This window comes from Chelonia mydas, chromosome 3 (genome assembly GCF_015237465.2).
Source record: "Chelonia mydas isolate rCheMyd1 chromosome 3, rCheMyd1.pri.v2, whole genome shotgun sequence".
Taxonomy (NCBI): domain Eukaryota; kingdom Metazoa; phylum Chordata; order Testudines; family Cheloniidae; genus Chelonia; species Chelonia mydas.
In genome coordinates this window covers 201,594,551-201,612,293 of record NC_057851.1, presented here as the reverse complement: position 1 = coordinate 201,612,293, position 17,743 = coordinate 201,594,551, and the positions used below count along the sequence as shown (strand labels likewise).

Here is a 17,743-nt window from a genome sequence, read left to right as displayed (position 1 = left end):
ATTGAACTTTTGAATTTTCTCCTGGTTATTTTTTAAACTTTCCACTTGGAAAACATTTCAGACTTGATTACATGTAGTTCTTGCCTTGGTAGTGAATTAGGTAATTTACTGTTTTTATAAGCACCTTTATAAATGGTCATACAAGACAATTGGACTGGATTTTTAGGGCTTGTCTACACCTACCGGGGGTTCGATGTGGTGATCGATGTATTGGCGGTCAATTTAGAGGGTCTCGACTAGACCCGCTAAATCGACCACAGATCGATCTCCTGTCAACTCGTGTACTCCACTGGACCGAGAAGCGCAAGGGGAGTCGATGGGAAAGCATCTCCCGTCGATATTGCGTAGTGTGGACCCTGCGGTAAGTAGATCTAAGCTACAACTACTTGAGTTATGCTATTCATGTAACTCAAATTGCGTAGCTTCGATCGACTTTTCCCTGTAGTGTAGACAAGGCCTTACTGTATGACTCTTACCTGCCTAGCTCAAAAGTGCCCTGATCCTTGATTGCTTCAATATAATTAATAATCTCTTTCAGTGACTTGATTCTTCTTCAAAATATTGGTAAACCACTGGGAAACTATGAATCCAAGAGTTTTGAAGGAGGTGGCTGAGGAGTTCACTGGACCATTAATGCTGATTTTCAGTAGTTGATTTTCAGTAAGTTTCTGAACATTGGAGAAGTTCCAGATGACTGGAAGAAAGCTAATGTTGTGCCAATATTTGAAAAGGGTAGACAGATGAAACAAGTCATTATAGGCCTATCAGTCTGACGTTGATCACAGGCAAGGTAATGGAATGGCTAATATGGGACTCAATTAACATAAAATTAAATGACAGTAATATATTTAATGCCAATCACATGGGTCTAAGGAAAACAGATCCTGTCAAACTAACTTGGTATTTTTTTTATGAGATTACAAGTTTAGTAAAGGGAATAGTGTTGATTTAATAAATTTCTATAAGGCATTTGACTTGGTACCACATGACATTTTTATAAAGAACTAGGAAGATATAAAATTGCCATAGCATACATTAAAAGGATTAAAAACTGGCTAACTAATAGGTCTCAAAATGTACTTGTAAATGGGCAGGTATGTTTCTAGAGGGATCCCACAGGAACGAGTCCTTGGCCCTGCACTATTTAACATTTATATTAACATAAAATCATCGCGATGACACTGCAAATGACACAAACATTGGAGGGGTGGGTAGGTAATGAAGAAGACAGGTCCCTGACACCAATCACTTGCCAAACGGGATGCCAGCAAACAATATGTGTTTTAATATGGCTAACTGTAAATGCGCCACACTTCCAGGATGGGGGACTCTATCCTGGGGAGCAGGGACTCTGAAAAAGATTTCGGTGCTGTGGAGGGTAATCACCTGTGCATGAACTCCCCATGAAATGCCATGGCCAAAAGAGCTAATGTGATTCCCCATGAACAGGGGAATCTCAAGTAGGAGCAGAGAGGTTATTATACCTCTTAATTTGGAACTGGTGCAACCGCTACTGGAATTCTGTATCCAGTTCTGGTGGCCACAGTTCAAGGACTCACATTGCTAGGATGGCTTGTCATGTTTTCACTGTTGGCGCCCAGGAATGGGATAGGGCAGCAGCGCACATTGGAGCTGGAGGGCATGGCTGGGCACGGACATATTTACCGTCAGCTTTCCCCACAAGGAAGGGAGTGTATCAATCTTCCCCTCACTCAAGTGGGCACAGCCTAGAGCTGGGAATAAAGTCTGTTCCCTAGATCCATGGGATTTACCATCCCCGAAGTGTTGCTGGGGCTGGATGATGTAAAAGTCTGGGGCGGGCTCTGCACCTGGCAGTGGCTGGGCACCAGGAAGCCCAGAAGCCCCTGCCCCGCAAAGCCCTGTGCCTGGAACCCAGTGCCCTGCACAGGGGTGCCCAGCAGCCCCTGCTCACACAGTCCCATGCCCAGAGTCCCTGCCCGGAGCCTGCTGCCCTGCACGGCCCCGCTCCCAGAGCCCCCTGCCCCGCACAGCCCCGCTCCCGGAGCCCCCTGCCCCGCACAGCCCCGCTCCCGGAGCCCCCTGCCCCGCACAGCCCCGCTCTCGGAGCCCCCTGCCCCGCACAGCCCCGCTCCCGGAGCCCCCTGCCCTGCACAGCCCCGCTCCCGGAGCCCCGCACCCCGCACAGCCCCTTAACCCGCACAACCCCCCGCCCCGCACAGCCCCGCTCCCGGAGCCCCCTGCCCCGCACAACCCCCCGCCCCGCACAGCCCCGCTCCCGGAGCTCCTGCCCCGCACAGCCCCCCGACCAGAGCCCCTGCCCCGCACAGCCCCCCGACCAGAGCCCCTGCCCCGCACAGCTCCCCACCCCGCACAGCCCCGCTCCCGGAGCCCCTGCCCCGCACAGCCCCTTAACCAGCACAACCCCCCACCCCGCACAGCCCCGCTCCCGGAGCTCCTGCCCTGCACAGCCCCCCGGCCGGAGCCTCTGCCCCGCACAACCCCCCGACCCGCACAGCCCCGCTCCCAGAGCGCCTGCCCCGCACAGCCCCCCGGCCGGAGCCTCTGCCCCGCACAGCCCCTTAACCCGCACAACCCCCCGCCCCGCACAGCCCCGCTCCCGGAGCCCCCTGCCCCGCACAACCCCCCGCCCCGCACAGCCCCGCTCCCGGAGCTCCTGCCCCGCACAGCCCCCCGACCAGAGCCCCTGCCCCGCACAGCCCCCCGACCAGAGCCCCTGCCCCGCACAGCTCCCCACCCCGCACAGCCCCGCTCCCGGAGCCCCTGCCCCGCACAGCCCCTTAACCAGCACAACCCCCCACCCCGCACAGCCCCGCTCCCGGAGCCCCTGCCCCGCACAGCCCCTTAACCAGCACAACCCCGCACAGCCCCGCTCCCGGAGCTCCTGCCCCGCACAGCCCCCCGGCCGGAGCCTCTGCCCCGCACAGCCCCTTAACCCGCACAACCCCCCGCCCCGCACAGCCCCGCCCCCGGAGGGCGCTCGGCCGCAGCCGCGGTGCCGGACCAGGAGGCGGAGCCGCCCGGCACCGCCCCGCCCTGGAGCGGACTCTGGAGCGGCGGCGGCTCGGGACTGTGGGCGGCGGGGCAGGGGGATCCCGGCACCGCGCGGCTGCCATGGGCCGGGACCTGCTGCTGCTGCTGCTGCTCGCGGCGCTGGGTGAGTCCCGGGGCGGGGGGCTCGGGGGGGGACGCGTGTGTGTGTGTGTGTGTGTGTGTGTGTGTGTGTGTGTGTGCGCGCGCGCGCGCTGGGGGCGCGGGGCAGTGTGAGTGTGTGTGCGCGTGCTGGGGGCGCAGGGCAGTGTGAGTGTGTGTGTTGTCCAGGGGGGCTCAGTGTGTGTGCAGTGGATGCACGGGGGGTGCAGTGTGGGTGTGGGCGCGCAGGGGGGCTGTGTGTGTGTGTGTGCGCAGGGCTCCCCAGCCTGTGGGGAGGGCACGGTGTGGGTGCGCGCATGGAGGGCGTAGTGGGTGTCCAGGGGGGCTGTGAGTGCGTGTGTGTGTGTGTGCGCAGGGCTCCCCAGCCTGTGGGGAGGGCGCAGTGTGGGTGTGTGCATGGGGGGCGTAGTGGGTGTCCAGGGGGGCTGTGTGTGTGTGTGTGTGCGCAGGGCTCCCCAGCCTGTGGGGAGGGCACGGTGTGGGTGTGTGCATGGGGGGCGTAGTGGGTGTCCAGGGGGGCTGTGAGTGTGTGTGTGCGCAGGGCTCCCCAGCCTGTGGGGAGGGCACGGTGTGGGTGCCCGCATGGGGGGCGTAGTGGGTGTCCAGGGGGGCTGTGTGTGTGTGTGTGCGCAGGGCTCCCCAGCCTGTGTGGCGGGCGCAGTGGGTGCCCAGCAGGCTGTGGGGCACAGTGTGGGGTCCCTGGGCAGCGCTGCCCTGGCAGGGCCCGGTCCCCACACACTGGCGGGTATCTGTGTGGCCTCTTGGGCAGCGGAGCCTGCCCAGTGCATCTCTGGGGCAGAGGACCCACTGCAAGCCCAGGCCTGCTGTCTGCAGGGTTTAGCCTCCTGCTGCGGCCCATGGGGCTGTCTGGTCAGTGGGATGGGTGAGGGACGCTCTCGCCCCCTTAGAATAGAGTTGTCCAAGGCTCCTGGGTCGGGAGGGAACCCGCTCCCCCGGCCCTGTTAAAGTTCTTACAGCCACCAGTCCAGCCGGAGCACCGCCTGCCGCTATCTGGGATGAGTTAGACCACGATGCTGGGATAAGCTCCCCTGTGCAGTTTTCAAATGGGCTAGTGTCTATGTTCTGGCCCCCTATCGGACATGCCAGCCTCGCTGGGCATTTCAGCACAGGCCATGGGCTCAATGGGCCGGGGTGCCTGAATTGCCTGCCCATCCCTGGAGCAAATCCAAGAGCACTCAGGTGCAGCAGCGGGGTCATTGCACTGTTCTGCAGATAGAGGACTTCTCTTAGTCTGCGGCCACGAATGTGCTGACCCGTCCCTCTCGAACACTAGGCTGTTTTGATCTAAGGGCTCACACGAGGGTGACCGCAGTCTCTTCCTCATATTCTGTTGTAAGCTGCTGGGAATTCTGTTCCCCCATGTGGATCAGGAGCTAGTCCTAAGTAGATGGGTCACCGCTGGTTGTAACCAGTTGAAGGTTCATGGTGAATACAGCGGGGTAAAAGTGTGGTACCTATAAGCCTGCGGAGAATTTGTGGAAACGTTCCTGGATTTACAACAGTGATCTGGTAATGGCTTGGCCCTCAGAAGTGAGAAAGTCACCGAAGAGACTGGATTCTTTCTGGTGTCTCTGTTCTGTTACCTGAGATACATTCCCACGAAGCGATTTAGAAAACCGTCTTTTGGGACGGAGAGACTGAAGCTGTTGATGAGATGTAAGCTCTCTTGATGGATCCGTGTGATCTTCAGTGTGAGGAACGGAGATGTGTCAACAACACGTGGGAGGGGAAAGACCCATTTGTAAACACGGCTTTTGGCCCTTAATGAGGAATATAGGGTTAGTGAAGTCATGAATTCTAATTGAATTCAGATAGCTCCTTACTAGAACTGGGGTAGAGAAGTATCGTTTCAAGTGTGGGATGCTTTCCCCATTTCCTTTTAAACCTTTGGTGAAATTTCTTGCATGTGTTAATAGACAAATATTCTTGTTTATGGCTTTATTCCCCAGTCTGGTAACCAGAAAGGAAACGGCCAAGCCCTCTGAGAGCATGGAGAGCTGGTTTGATATCTTTGGGTTTTTTCGGTCATATCTGCTTTTTTTATGGCTAGTTAGCTGGTCAGTCCGTTACACTGTAGACCACTGCGTCATTGTCTTTTGAAATGTATGAATAACAACAAAACAAAAGGTCTAAGAATAAATTGTAGCTGGCTGGGTTGTGTCAGGAAGGTTCAGTTTCAGAGGTCCTTAGCAAGCAGACAAGAAAGTTTTCTCTGAGCAATCTGTTACAGAGCTGTTCAGGCATTTTTCCTCGGATCACCTGGTCACTGGGTTTTAGTACCATGTAAGTAAACAACAAGTGGCATAGGGAAGGTTCAGCAGCGGTCACATGCTCTTTGTTTGTGTTATGGTTAAGATTATGGTGCAGACTTAAAAAGCTTAGCTATTCTTTCAGCTTAAGACAGTTGTTTTGCATCTTGAACGGGGAGAGCATTTCTGTTTACTCTGTAAGAACAGACGAGACTGGGAACCAATTTTGTGACTTTGCAAATTTCTGTCTAAAAGTATCATTTTTCATGAGTAAAAATAGCAATCACCTTAGCAAAGAAATGTATCCAGCCTCAAACTTAGGTCCTGTTTGCTGGCTCTCTGTAACGTCCCCTTGAATTGTCTGTGCTCAGCTAGTCACAATGGGGAAATTAATGAGGTGGTAAAATCTTTGAGGTGTTTGATACTCAAGAGTACCAACCAGCTAAAAACTGGACTCAGTTAAGGCATATTGAATGTTCTTGTTGGGTAAACAGGTCACAACTTTCTACTCATTCTTTGATTTACTTTATATTTCTAACCGGTGAATATATTTTTGAAAGCGACAGGCTAATCAAGATGGATCAAATTCATGGTGTGACTGAAATATTGGTATAGAGGGGTGTAGAAAGAACAGGCAGGATTAAAAGGGAGGAGGTGTTGCATTATACATCATTTGTTCTGAGATCCAGAAGGAGGCCAGATGCAGACCAGCTGAGAGTCTCTGGGTGAAGGTAAAAGGGGTGAAAAAACAGGGGTGATGTGGTCAGGGTCCAGTATAGCCCACCAAATCAGGAAGAGGAGGTGGATGAGGCATTTCTGGAACAAATAACAGAAATATCCAGAACACAAGACCTGGTAGTAATGGGGGACTTTAAAACCCCCGACATCTGCTGGGAAAGTAACACGGCAAAACACAACATTTCCAGTAAGTTCTTAGAATGTATTCGGGACAGCTTTTTGTTTCAGAAAGTGGAAGAAGTAGTTAGGACAGCCATTTTAGAATTGATCCTGACCAAGAGGGAGGAGTTGGCATCGCATCTGAAGGTGGGTGAAAGCGATCACAGAATCATGAAGTCGATTAGTTCAAGGAAAGGAAGGCATGACAGCAGCAGAATAAGGACAATGGACTTCAAAAAAGCAGAGTTTAATAAACATGGAGAACTGGTAGCTAAGGTCCCATGGGAAGAAAATTTAAGGGGAAAAGGAGTTCAGGAGAGCCAGCAGTTTCTTAAGGAGCCAGTATTAAAGGCACAACTGCAAACTATCCGAGCACAAAGGAAAGATAGGAAGACTAGTCAGAAGCCAATATGGCAGCATCAGGAGCTCCTTACTGACCTGAAAGTCAAACAGGAATCCTACAAAAAGTGGCTACATGGGCGAATTGCAAAGGAGGCGTGCAAAAGAACAGCACAAGCATGTAGGGACAAAATCAGAAAGGCAAAGGCACCCAGCAAGGAACATAAAAGGCAATGAGAAGAGGTTCTTTAAATACATTAGGAGCAAGAGAAAGACAGAGGGAAGCATGGGTGCTCTACTTAGCAGGGAAGGAGAGCTACTACCTGATGACATCAAGAAGACTGAGATGTTTGATGCCTATTTTGCTTCAGTCTTCACTGAACAGGTTAATGATGACCAGATACTCAACACAATTAGTATTAACAACAAGAGGGAAGCCAAAGTTAGATGTATTCAAGTTGGCGGAGTCTGATGAAGGGTACTTGCAGATCCAGCTGCAGCAATCTCTGAAGCTTTAGCAATTATCTTCGAGAATACCTGGAGGAGATCTGGAGTCTTGGAGGACTGGAGAAAGGCAAACGTAGTACTTTTCTTTAACAAGGGGAACAAAGAGAACCCCGGGGAATTATAGACCAGTCAGCCTAACATTGATCCTTGGAAAGATACTGGAACAAATTATTAAACAATCAATGTGTAAGCACCTAGCGGATAATAGGGTTGTAAAGAATAGCCAGCATGGATTTGTCAAGAACAAATCATGCTAAACCAACCTATTTTCCTTCTTTGACAGAGTTACAGGCCTTACAGATGGGGGGCAAGCAGTAGACATGATTAGTTTTAGTAAGTCTTTTGACACAATTCCATGTGACACTCTCATAGGCACACTAGGGAAATGTGGTCTAGATGAATTTACCGTAAGGTGGGTGCACAACTGTCTGAAAGACCCGTACTCAGAGAGTAGTTATCAGTGGTTCAGTGTCAAACTGGGAGGGCGTATCTAGTGGGAGCCAGGAGGGGGTCAGTCCTGGGTCTGGTACTATTCAATTAATTTTCGTTAATGAGTTGGACGATGGAGTAGAGAGTATGCCTATAACATTTGCAGATGACACCAAGCTGGAGGGGTTTCAAACACTTTGGAGGACAGGTTTAAAGTTCAAAACAGTTGTGACAAATTGGAGAATTGGTTTGAAATCAACAAGATGAAATTCAATAAAGACAGGTGCAAAGTACTTCCCTTAGGACGAAAAAATCAAATGCACAGCTACAAAATGGGGGATAACTGGCTAGGCAGTGGTATTGCTGAAAAGGATCGAGGGGCTATAGTGGATCACAAATTGAATATGAGTCAACAATGTGATGTGAAAAAGGCTAATATCATTGGGTGTATTAACTGAAGTATCATTTGTAAGACATGAGAGGTAATTGTCTCGCTCTGTATTGTGTCCAAATCTGGGCATCACACTTTAGGAAAGTGTGGACAAATTGGAGAGAGTCCAGAGGAGAAGCAACAAAAACGATCAAAGTTTTTAAAAAAAACCTGACTCACTGAAGGTAGGGCAAGAAGCAATGGGCTTAATCTGTAGCAAGGGAGATTTAGGTTAGATAGGAGGAAAAACTTTCTAACTACAAGTGTAGATAAGTTCTGGAATAGGCTGCCAGGGGAGGCTATGGAATCCCCACCATTGGAGGTGTTTAAGAACAGGTTGGGCAAACAGCTGTCAGGATGGTCTCGGGGTTACCTGGTCCTGTCTTAGTGCAGGGGGCTACTTGATGACCTCTTGGGATCCCTTCCAGCCCTGCATTTCCATGACTTGGTGGTAAGCAGCCATAACTGTATTGCCATCAACACAGCAGACTGATCTAGCCAACAGTGTATTTTGCCTATCAAATCCAATAGAAGTTTTTAAAAATAATCTAGTAAAATGATTTGTGTGGGGAATATTCTCCAGATGTAGAATCTTAAAATACCCAACTTTGTTTCTGAGAAATTATTTTAAAATGCTACTTTTAGTTTGATGCAAGATTGGCCTCGGGAGTGCCATCAATCTAGGGAAAACTCAAATGAATAGCTCCAAAGGAGAAGTACCATGTAAGGATGGAGGGAAATGAAACCTTTATAGGAGGTTGCTATTAGCTTTCCTTGGGAAAATGTTTGAAAATCTAGTCTGGTTGATGGAATGTGCAGCTGGGAAAGACTAAACTAATTGGGTGGTCTGATTTAAATCAAGGTGATTCAAAACAGTGATTTAAATCACAAATTTTAAGCAACTTTTCCATTTGTACGTGTTATTTTCTAAAGAAAGGTGCATTCTCATGGGTTGACATAACCATTAAAACATGCTTATTTACAACTCAGTAGAGCCTTTACACTAGATTTGGTACATTGTTTTGCTACTTAGGAGGGTGCACTATAATTATATACATTTGTTTAAGCAATTATATAGCTTAATAACTTCAGATTCCTATTAATTGTATATTTTTAGTATGTTAGAAAACGGTGAATGATTGCTTATTTACTAGATAAGAACAGGAGGACTTGTGGCCCCTTAGAGACTAACAAATTTATTTGAGCATAAGCTTTCGTGAGCTACAGCTCACTTCATTGGATGCATAGAACGGAACATATAATAAGAAGATAGATATATACACCCACATACAGAGAACATGAAAAGGTGGAGTAAGAGGCTAATTAATTAAGATGAGCTGTTATCAGCAGGAGAACAAAAGTTTTGTAGTGATAGTCAAGATGGCCCATTTAGACAGTTGACAAGAAGGTGGGAGGATACTTAGCTTAGGGAAATAGATTCACTATGTGTAATGACCCAGCCGCTCCCAGTCTCTGTTCAAACCCAAGTTAATGGGATCTAGTTTGCGTTAGGATGGTAACTGGAATTACACACAACAGCAAATACAATTTATTTTTATTAAACAAAATGACCTTAAATGTTTTGGATACATAAACTTCTCCTATCAAAACATGATTTGTATTTACACCTAAATGATTTCTTAAAGGAACAGAGGGATTTACTGTAGTCAGTGAATTAAGCTGATTAGTTTAGGTCAGCCTGAGCAAATTTTCAAATACGCCTAAGTGAAAGTGACTGGCACTTAAATTCCTACTCCTGTAAGTCTCTTAAAAATGAGACAGTCTCTTAAATTTACTTACATTGACCTACGGAGCTATTTTTATAAAGCTTGACCTCAGAAGTTCCATGTTTCTCCCCCAGTTCTTTCTTTATATGGAAAAGCAGCCTTTAACTCAGAGTTTTTGATAGAGGCTCATGGATTTCCATATTTATTATTTCTGTAAATGTTTTAAGAGATTATAAATGTAGGTGTTAACATATTTTGTATTAAATTTAGACTGTATGTTAAACAGGTTTATTTTTAAAAAGAAAAACTTAGTGTAACAAACAAAATTAAAAAAATCCTATTTTAAAAAAAATTTAAAAATGTTTTTTAAAATCACCCTGAATTTTAGTAGACGTTTACAGGCAATTCTTCATCCTAATCTTCAGTTTTTTTCCCATAAAAGGAGCTCAGGTAAGGCAGCTTTAAGTAGCAGTCAATTGTGCTGCAATTACACTGCAGTTAGCCCCTCTCTTCTTCCCCCCCCCCACCCCCCCAGGGGCTTGGGCTAAGGGGCTGTTTAATTGCCCTATAGATGTCAGGACTCAAGCTCTGGGACCCTCCCTCCTCACGGGGTCCTAGAGCCCAGGCTCCAGCCCAAGCCTGAACATCTGCACTGCAATTAAACAGCCCCTTAGCCCGAGTCAGCTGGCGTCTAACTGGGGTGCAGACATACCCTGAGGTTGCAAAATAGGGATTGGAATGTGCGGGCAGCATGGTCGGTCGGTGAAGGCACATGGTGAACATCACACGCGAGGTTAACTCCAGGTTAAGGGAAGTGTGTGTTTGTTTGGTCTGGGAGCTCCCATGTTTCTGTGAGTGGGGGATTGGCGTTCCCACCCTGCACTGAACACTCTGGTGACACTGGACCCTGTCAGCTCCCCCATGCCCGGCTAGGGGTTTGGCTTCTGTAGCAAAGAAACGCGTATCAGCAGAACAAAATCCAGCAAATACAGTCACAACAAATACCAACAAAACACATTTCTGCCTGTGCTTGGCTATTCCTGGGGTCTCTCCTGGTAACATTACACTGTCCCAGACCCTAGATCCCTCCCCCCACTGCACTTTATATCCCGTCTGGGATTTAGAGGCTGAACTCGCCACAAGTCAACAGGAATGAATTTGTAGCCCCTGTAGGATTCTAACCCCTGCCGAAGTGCCTTCCAACCACAGATCTCTCAACCCTTTGTGATCATTAACCACTTGTGTGAGGTATGATTTATAAAATGGGAATAAATAAGGGTACTGAGGCACACAGGCCAAAGGACTTACAGACCCCAGGTCTCAACTCCCACTCATGGGCTTTAGCCGCAAGTCCATCCTTAGTGTTGTGGTTCTCTCCGTGGCTCTGCCAGAGAACTGCTGCGTGACCCTGCAGAAGTCATGGAGTTTACGATGCTGCAAGTCCTGGGGCAGCTCGCAGCAGCAAGTGCAAGGCTGTCACACAAGGGTGAGCCTAGGCTATGCAGGGACCAAGGTTCCTGTCAGCGCGAGGGTTATGTAATCAGGTAGCATTCCCACCCTATTCCTAGCACAGTGTGCGCGCGCTCTCCTTGGATTTGGTCCAAACTTCTCTACTTCCTGGGGTTTGCCTTTATTGTGAACTTAGCAACTGCAAAACGTTCACCTCAGCCCAAATGTTTTCCTGAGCTTCGCTCTCTTCCTAGGGGCTTTCACTGAAATCGCCCTGTACTGAATTCTTTCTGCCTGGGGACACTCAGATCCCTGAATGCTCCCAAACTGGAGCTCCTAGAGCCCACCTGAGCTGACCGGGTGGCTCAGCAGCAGAAATCGATTTCTCCCACCTGGCGTCAGAGAGTCCTTGTGTCCTTGAGCCTGCCATCCGGTCACGGCTAGAGCTGGGCGAAGAAATGATTTTTTTCTCCCGTTTTGGTCAGCAAACTGAAAAACCAGAAAAAATCTCCAGTTCTGTTCTGAACGCTTTTGGAATTTGGCAGCAAATCGGAAAAGTCTGTTTTGGGTCCTCAGGAACATTTCATTCCAGCCCTCTACAGAAAGGGGTGCGTGGTTCTGCCCGTTAGCCCGCTGGGTAGGGCAGTGCCTGGGAGACCCAGTCTGACCTCTCCATTCAGAGGAGGGATTTGCATCACATCCCCTCTCGTCCAGGTGAGTGCCTCGATCACCAGGCTGCCATTTTTTCTCTCTGGCCCAGTGAATGTTTGTGTCTATACAAAGTGTAACAGCTTCAGCTGGAGGGATTGACCCATCCCAGAACAACCTAGCACCTGGTGACTAGGATGCTCACCTGGGAAAGAGAAAACTGTGGCCAAGTCCCTGCTCCAGAGTGGGGATTCAAACCTGCATCTCCCGCACCTTAAGCCAGTGCCCTAACGTTACTGGGCATGGTTTCCGAAGCTGGCCCTGCAAAGCATTTTCCCAGCTGAAACTAATCGGGTCAAGTTGGTGGAAAGTTTCGGGTCAACTGAAGCTGCGTTTTTGAGCGGCTAACCCGTTCGTCCAAAAGATGGAGCCCAGCTCTGGTGATAGCATAATCCTCTGCGCCGAGCACTAACATGCGCGGGGCAGGGTGTGGGTGGAGGAGACCTGGGTGTAAATCCTAGCAGGTTTCCCCGTAGACCTTCCTTCTGCTACGAGGCAGGCATGATGTGGGGGCTGTACAACAGTGCTCTCAGCACTGCGGGGTCGGATCCTCTCTCTCCCGCTCCTGGCTTTTTTGATCTTCCACTTAGTGCCCAGCACTCTACCCCAGGACTAGGCAGGTTCAACCTTCAGTCCGTCCGTGCTTCCCCATCATTTGACATTTCTATGGCAGAGGCACCAGAGGCCCCCCTTAGAATCACACCCCAGCTGTGTCGGGCCCTGTACAAACACCCAGGAGATGGGGTCCCTGCCTCAAGGAGCTTGAATCCATCCTGGGGCAAACACCTGCACCGAGCCCCACTGACTTCCATGGTGCTGCCAGTGGTTACAAAGGCCTTGTGAGACAGGCAGGGCATAGCTCATGTCTGCAGTGCTTTGAGGTACTCTAATGGGATGGGGTTCTGCAAAGCCAGGATCAGTCGAGTGCAGCGTGATGTCTACGGCCAGGGAAATACCAGTTTTGTCTTCATGGCGGGGTGCGTTGGAATCAGTACATAGGAGATGCGGAGCCTCGTGTTAATGGCAGCATCTCGGTCGGTGGGTGCTGGGAAGAGGGCCGTCCGGATGTCAGGAACGTGACTGGTTGTCTAGATGACACATGTGCATGTGGCTGTCTTTGGCTTTTTGGTGTGCGTGGACTGTTGTGGGTCAGGTTTTGTACCGCAGTGAAGGAGACATTTGGGGACACTAGCAGGGTGTGGACAGGACTGACCATAACATCTGGGCCAGACACATCCCCCCTGTGGAAAACACCTGGGAGTATGGTGGGGGGTGAGAACGCTGAACCTCGCCTTTACAGTGCTCTCTTTGCACCATCCTCCTGGGGGAAGGCTTCGGGGGCACCAAGTTGTCAGGGGGTGAAGCCTTCCACCCTACCAGATCTAGGGGCTGCGTGGGGAGGAGCACCCACAGATCCACAAAGGGAGGAGCCATCACTTATGGAGGCCAGTCCCTTCACACAGCTGTGCCCCTTCCCCCCCACCCCACAACTTGCAGTACCTCTGCAGCAAGAGCCCTGCTCTCATTGCCTGAGCAAGGGGCTGGGCTCGGCAGTATCGGTGAAGGGGGTCTCTGCAGCCGTGGATGGTATTTCAGGCCAGCTGGTGGAGCTTCGCCAGCTGAGGGTCTGGCTCGGCAGTATCGGTGAAGGGGGTCTCTGCAGCCGTGGATGGTATTTCAGGCCAGCTGGTGGAGCTTCGCCAGCCGAGGGTCTGGCTCACGAACACATGCTGCGTAGAGACTGGGGGTCTCTGCGGAGACGCCCTGCTAGTATTGGGTCTGCTCCACTGTGGGGATGGGGTGTGCCTGGGTCCACCATGCCCGGGGTGAGGCCATGGAGAATAGAAGCGTTGGGACTTCGGGGCTGCTGAGATACACAGAACGCCGAATACCGCGGCGAGCTCACTGCTGGCAATGAGCAGGGTCATAAACCTGGGTCTTATTTTGCAGAGAACACTGAGGGAAAGCAGGAGAGGAGGATGTCCCACCTGTCGCCATCCACGCAAGCATTGTCGGTGGACTGGCCGGCTGCGCCTCGACACCCCCGCTCCCTTCTAACCACGATGCATGATACCCCCAAAGCCGACGCACGAACACCCCCCACGGAGCCATATCCTGACCAGGCCAATGCATCTCTCTTGGACAGAGCCTCTGCGGCCCACTCTCTACAGCTAATTAAATTCAATCCCACAGTAGGCCATATAGTAATTAATGAGCATAAAGATTTCACGTTTAACTGCTCAATTAAGGTACCTCATTTCTTATTCAACCAAGACTCTTCTGTCATTTCCTTGTGGAAAGACGGGAAGGAGCCGCAGGAGCCTGGCCGCATGTCCACTCGACATTACCAGGTCATGGACGATGGCGAAATAACTATGATCTCTACCTTCAGGTAAACTAGCCAGCTGCTTAAAAGGTGGTTCGCCAAGTGCCATCTTCAGTTCAAGAGTATTTAGCCGCTAAAAAACTCTCGCCCAGCCCAGTAGCTTAGATCTCTGCACGCAGATCCCTGCAGAAGGACGGCTAAGAGTGCCCCTGGAGCTCAGCCAGCAGGCTCAGGCCCCGGGATAGATTTCTACTTGGGGGGCTGTGGTGTTTGCTGATCAGTTAGGTGTTTGTGAACAAACCCCGCGGCTAGGGTAACAGTCGGGGGCTGGTGGAAGTTTGGCTGTTCCAGTCTTTGATAACAACACAGGCTATTCATACCCTTCCTGACTTGTCAGGCAGGTAAAACTGCAGACCTGAAAAGCTAGTTTTAACCCTTTCTTGCCTGATGGAAAATAGGAATCCGGTGATGACAGAAAACACAGGCTCACCCACAAGCCCTTTGCTTTAAGTCAGCTTCCCCAAAGCAAACCCAGGACCCCGATCTCCCACTCCCCTGCGTGACAACCAAGGAACAGAGCGGGTGGGAGATAGAGCTCCCAGATGGTCCGGCATGAAGCAGGGGCTGGGATTGATGTAATCTGAGCCCCCAGTCATGGCTTTTTTTTAAAGAAGGCAGATCCTCAGTCCCGCTGCAGTCGGAACGGCTGGACCAGGAGGCAAGGTTTGGCTCTCGGATGGGACAGAGCTCCTCTCTGTCCTAGGGTCAGATCCGCTGGTGATGGCATTCAGCAAGGACTCAGACCCAGGACCATGGCATAACCTTCACTAGGCGGGAATCGGCTGCATGAAACCCACAGTGTAGGGAGGAAAAGGAAAGGAAGATCCACTAAGCCAAACATAGGTTTCAGAGTAACAGCCGTGTTAGTCTGTATTCGCAAAAAGAAAAGGAGTACTTGTGGCACCTTAGAGACTAACCAATTTATTTGAGCATGAGCTTTCGTGAGCTACAGCTCACTTCATCAGATGCATCCGATGAAGTGAGCTGTAGCTCACGAAAGCTTATGCTCAAATAAATTGGTTAGTCTCTAAGGTGCCACAAGTACTCCTTTTCTTTAAGCCAAACATAGACTCCCACAGATACTGTCCCCTCCCGCATCCTCCTCCCACACAGCTTCTGAGTCCATGGAAAAACCGAGCTTGTCCATGACTGTCATTTACAAGAGGGCCCCAGAGCTGTGTTTTTCACCATTATGGTTTGTAACAGGACAGCTGTGAGACAATCCTGAAACAAACACATGTGCTGTTCTCAAAGCAAACGTCCCAGCATGCATCAGGTTCTTCTCTTTCAAAAGCCCCTAAAGTCACCTAAGAGTACCCATTGTAAGGGGATGGGGTTATGCCCCTAAAGTGCTTTGGAAAATGCTATCCCTAGGCCTTTCCAGCCCCATGCCATAGGGAGAGACTGAGACTAGGAGCTAGGAGGGTGGGGGGGAATCTGCCGCACGGTTCCTGTGCAGGGGGGTCACTAAGTGTGTGTTCCTCGTTAACCGGGTGCCTGACTTGAGACCCTGGGGACTGATGTAAAAAGTGCTGAGGTCTCAGAGCACGACTGAAGTCCCCGGGAGCTGGGTTTGGAATGTATATAATGCTAAGCCCTCTGCAAAATCAGGTCCTGGGTGTCTCAAATTGTGCTCCCAGAATTAGTGGGCACTTGTGACTGTAACCTGTCTGTGCATCAGTTCCCCTCCTGTCCTGTGGGGGTAATAGTGCCATGAGAAAATAAACGTTAAGAAATGTGTGAAGCACTTAACGATGGCAGCGATGCCGATGCGCACCATAGAGAAGCCTAGAAGGACGTTAATAATTCTGTTTTCAGAGCAGGGTTTGAATAGTGGCAACCACAGACCCACACATTAAATCCTGAGGATAAAACAATCTATTCGGCAGCTGCTCAGTAAGTGAGCACCAGCCGCCCTGTGGACTGAATGAAGCAGGGTCTTCTGGGGAAAAAGCAGGTGATCCAGTAATTATGGTGGGTCTTGCTCACATGCTCAGGGCCTAACTGATCACCATGTTTGGGATCAGGAAGGAATTTTCCCCTGAGTGGGTGTTTTGCCTTCCTCCACAGTATGGGACACAGGTCGTTTCCAGGTTTAAACTAGTGTAAATGGTGGATTCTCTGTAACTTGAAGTCTTTAAATCATGATTTGAGGACTTCAGAACTCAGCCAAAGGTTAGGGGTCTGTTACAGGAGTGGGTGGGTGCGGGTCGGTGGCTTGCAATGTGCAGGAGGTCAGACTGGATGATCGTGACTGGCCCTTCTGGCCTTAAAGTCTTTGAGTCCAGTTAAAGACTGTATCATAATGCATATACACAAGAAGGTTGCATCTTTTGAGTGCTTGACTTTGCAACCGTAACATTCTTTTAATGCCATTTTTGTGGGTAATACCTACTGAGATCCAGCATAAGTGTTCCAGCATTTCTCGTCTTTTGTGCCAGTGCACGGAAGCTGTTGCTGTGATAAGTCTCGAGGTGAATCCTTTCCTCTCCCCTGACAGCATAACCAATGCTCAGCGCTCTGATAATGGGTCCTACAGCTGCAAACTGAAAATCCACAATGAGGAAATTGAGTCAGACCCCATCTTCGTCCAGATGGAAGGTAAGCCGGGGCCTGAAAGAGGCATTTAGTAACAATGCCAGCGCACTGGCAGGAGAGCTCATGGCAGGGGTTGTGCACGGGGCTGGGCAGTGGGGGCGGGAGTTGGACGGGAGTGGGAATGAGCAGTCCAGGAGCCGGAGATGGTGGAGCAGGCTGGGCTACCCAGCATGGGAGGCAGGTGCCAGGGCACACGATGCCTGTGCTGAGAGCCACCGTTGCCCTGGCAGCGATGCTGGCAGGCCTGGACCTTATTGACTAGTAGTATTATTGTTGCAAGTGTTTTTAAGGTGCCCGTCTCCTCGTCTTTCTGCGTAGGGCTCCCCCACTTCCTTCGGCAGCCCCAGAGGCTGAACGTTACCAGGAACAGACCGTTCAACCTCACATGCCAGGCAGTGGGGCCCCCGGAGCCCGTGCAGATTTACTGGTTTTGGAACAGCAGCAGGGTGAATGACCAGCCGTACATTTCCCCCTCGGTCCTGACTCTGCCAGGTGAGTGTCGCCCGGGGGCGGTTTCAGCGCACGGGGGGCCATCGCCACAACAGGAGCGTGGTAAGCTCCGCGGCTACCCGGCTTGGCTGGCTGGCATTCGCCGACTGAACTCACTGGCGGGCGGTTGGCTGGCTGCGCCTGGCTAACGGCTGGCACGCAGAAGCAGCCAGGAACACAGTGGCCCTTGCCTTCAGCCATCCTGCTCTGCAATAGACGTGATCTCCTCTCGCTGCAGGGCTCGCTCCCCTGTCGAATTGACGGTTACATCCTTGCACTGATAGACAAAGAGTCAAACCCTGCCCTGACGGACACGTTGGCCTAACGGGGATCGTGCCACGCCCCATTCCTCCGTACCACC

General features: G+C 50.8%; 1 protein-coding gene across 1 annotated transcript in view; it reads left to right on the top strand.

Annotated features, from left to right (window-relative positions):
• The first annotated feature begins 3,012 nt into the window (after positions 1 to 3,012).
• The window catches only part of MERTK (MER proto-oncogene, tyrosine kinase), a 61,102-nt gene continuing 46,371 nt past the window's right edge, over positions 3,013 to 17,743 (top strand). Inside the window, exons 1-4 of the mRNA XM_037896331.2 lie at positions 3,013 to 3,157; positions 13,860 to 14,301; positions 16,796 to 16,896; positions 17,212 to 17,385. Coding sequence (XP_037752259.1) covers positions 3,115 to 3,157; positions 13,860 to 14,301; positions 16,796 to 16,896; positions 17,212 to 17,385 — 760 coding nt within the window. The 5' untranslated portion in view covers positions 3,013 to 3,114. The remainder of the gene's footprint in view (positions 3,158 to 13,859; positions 14,302 to 16,795; positions 16,897 to 17,211; positions 17,386 to 17,743) is intronic.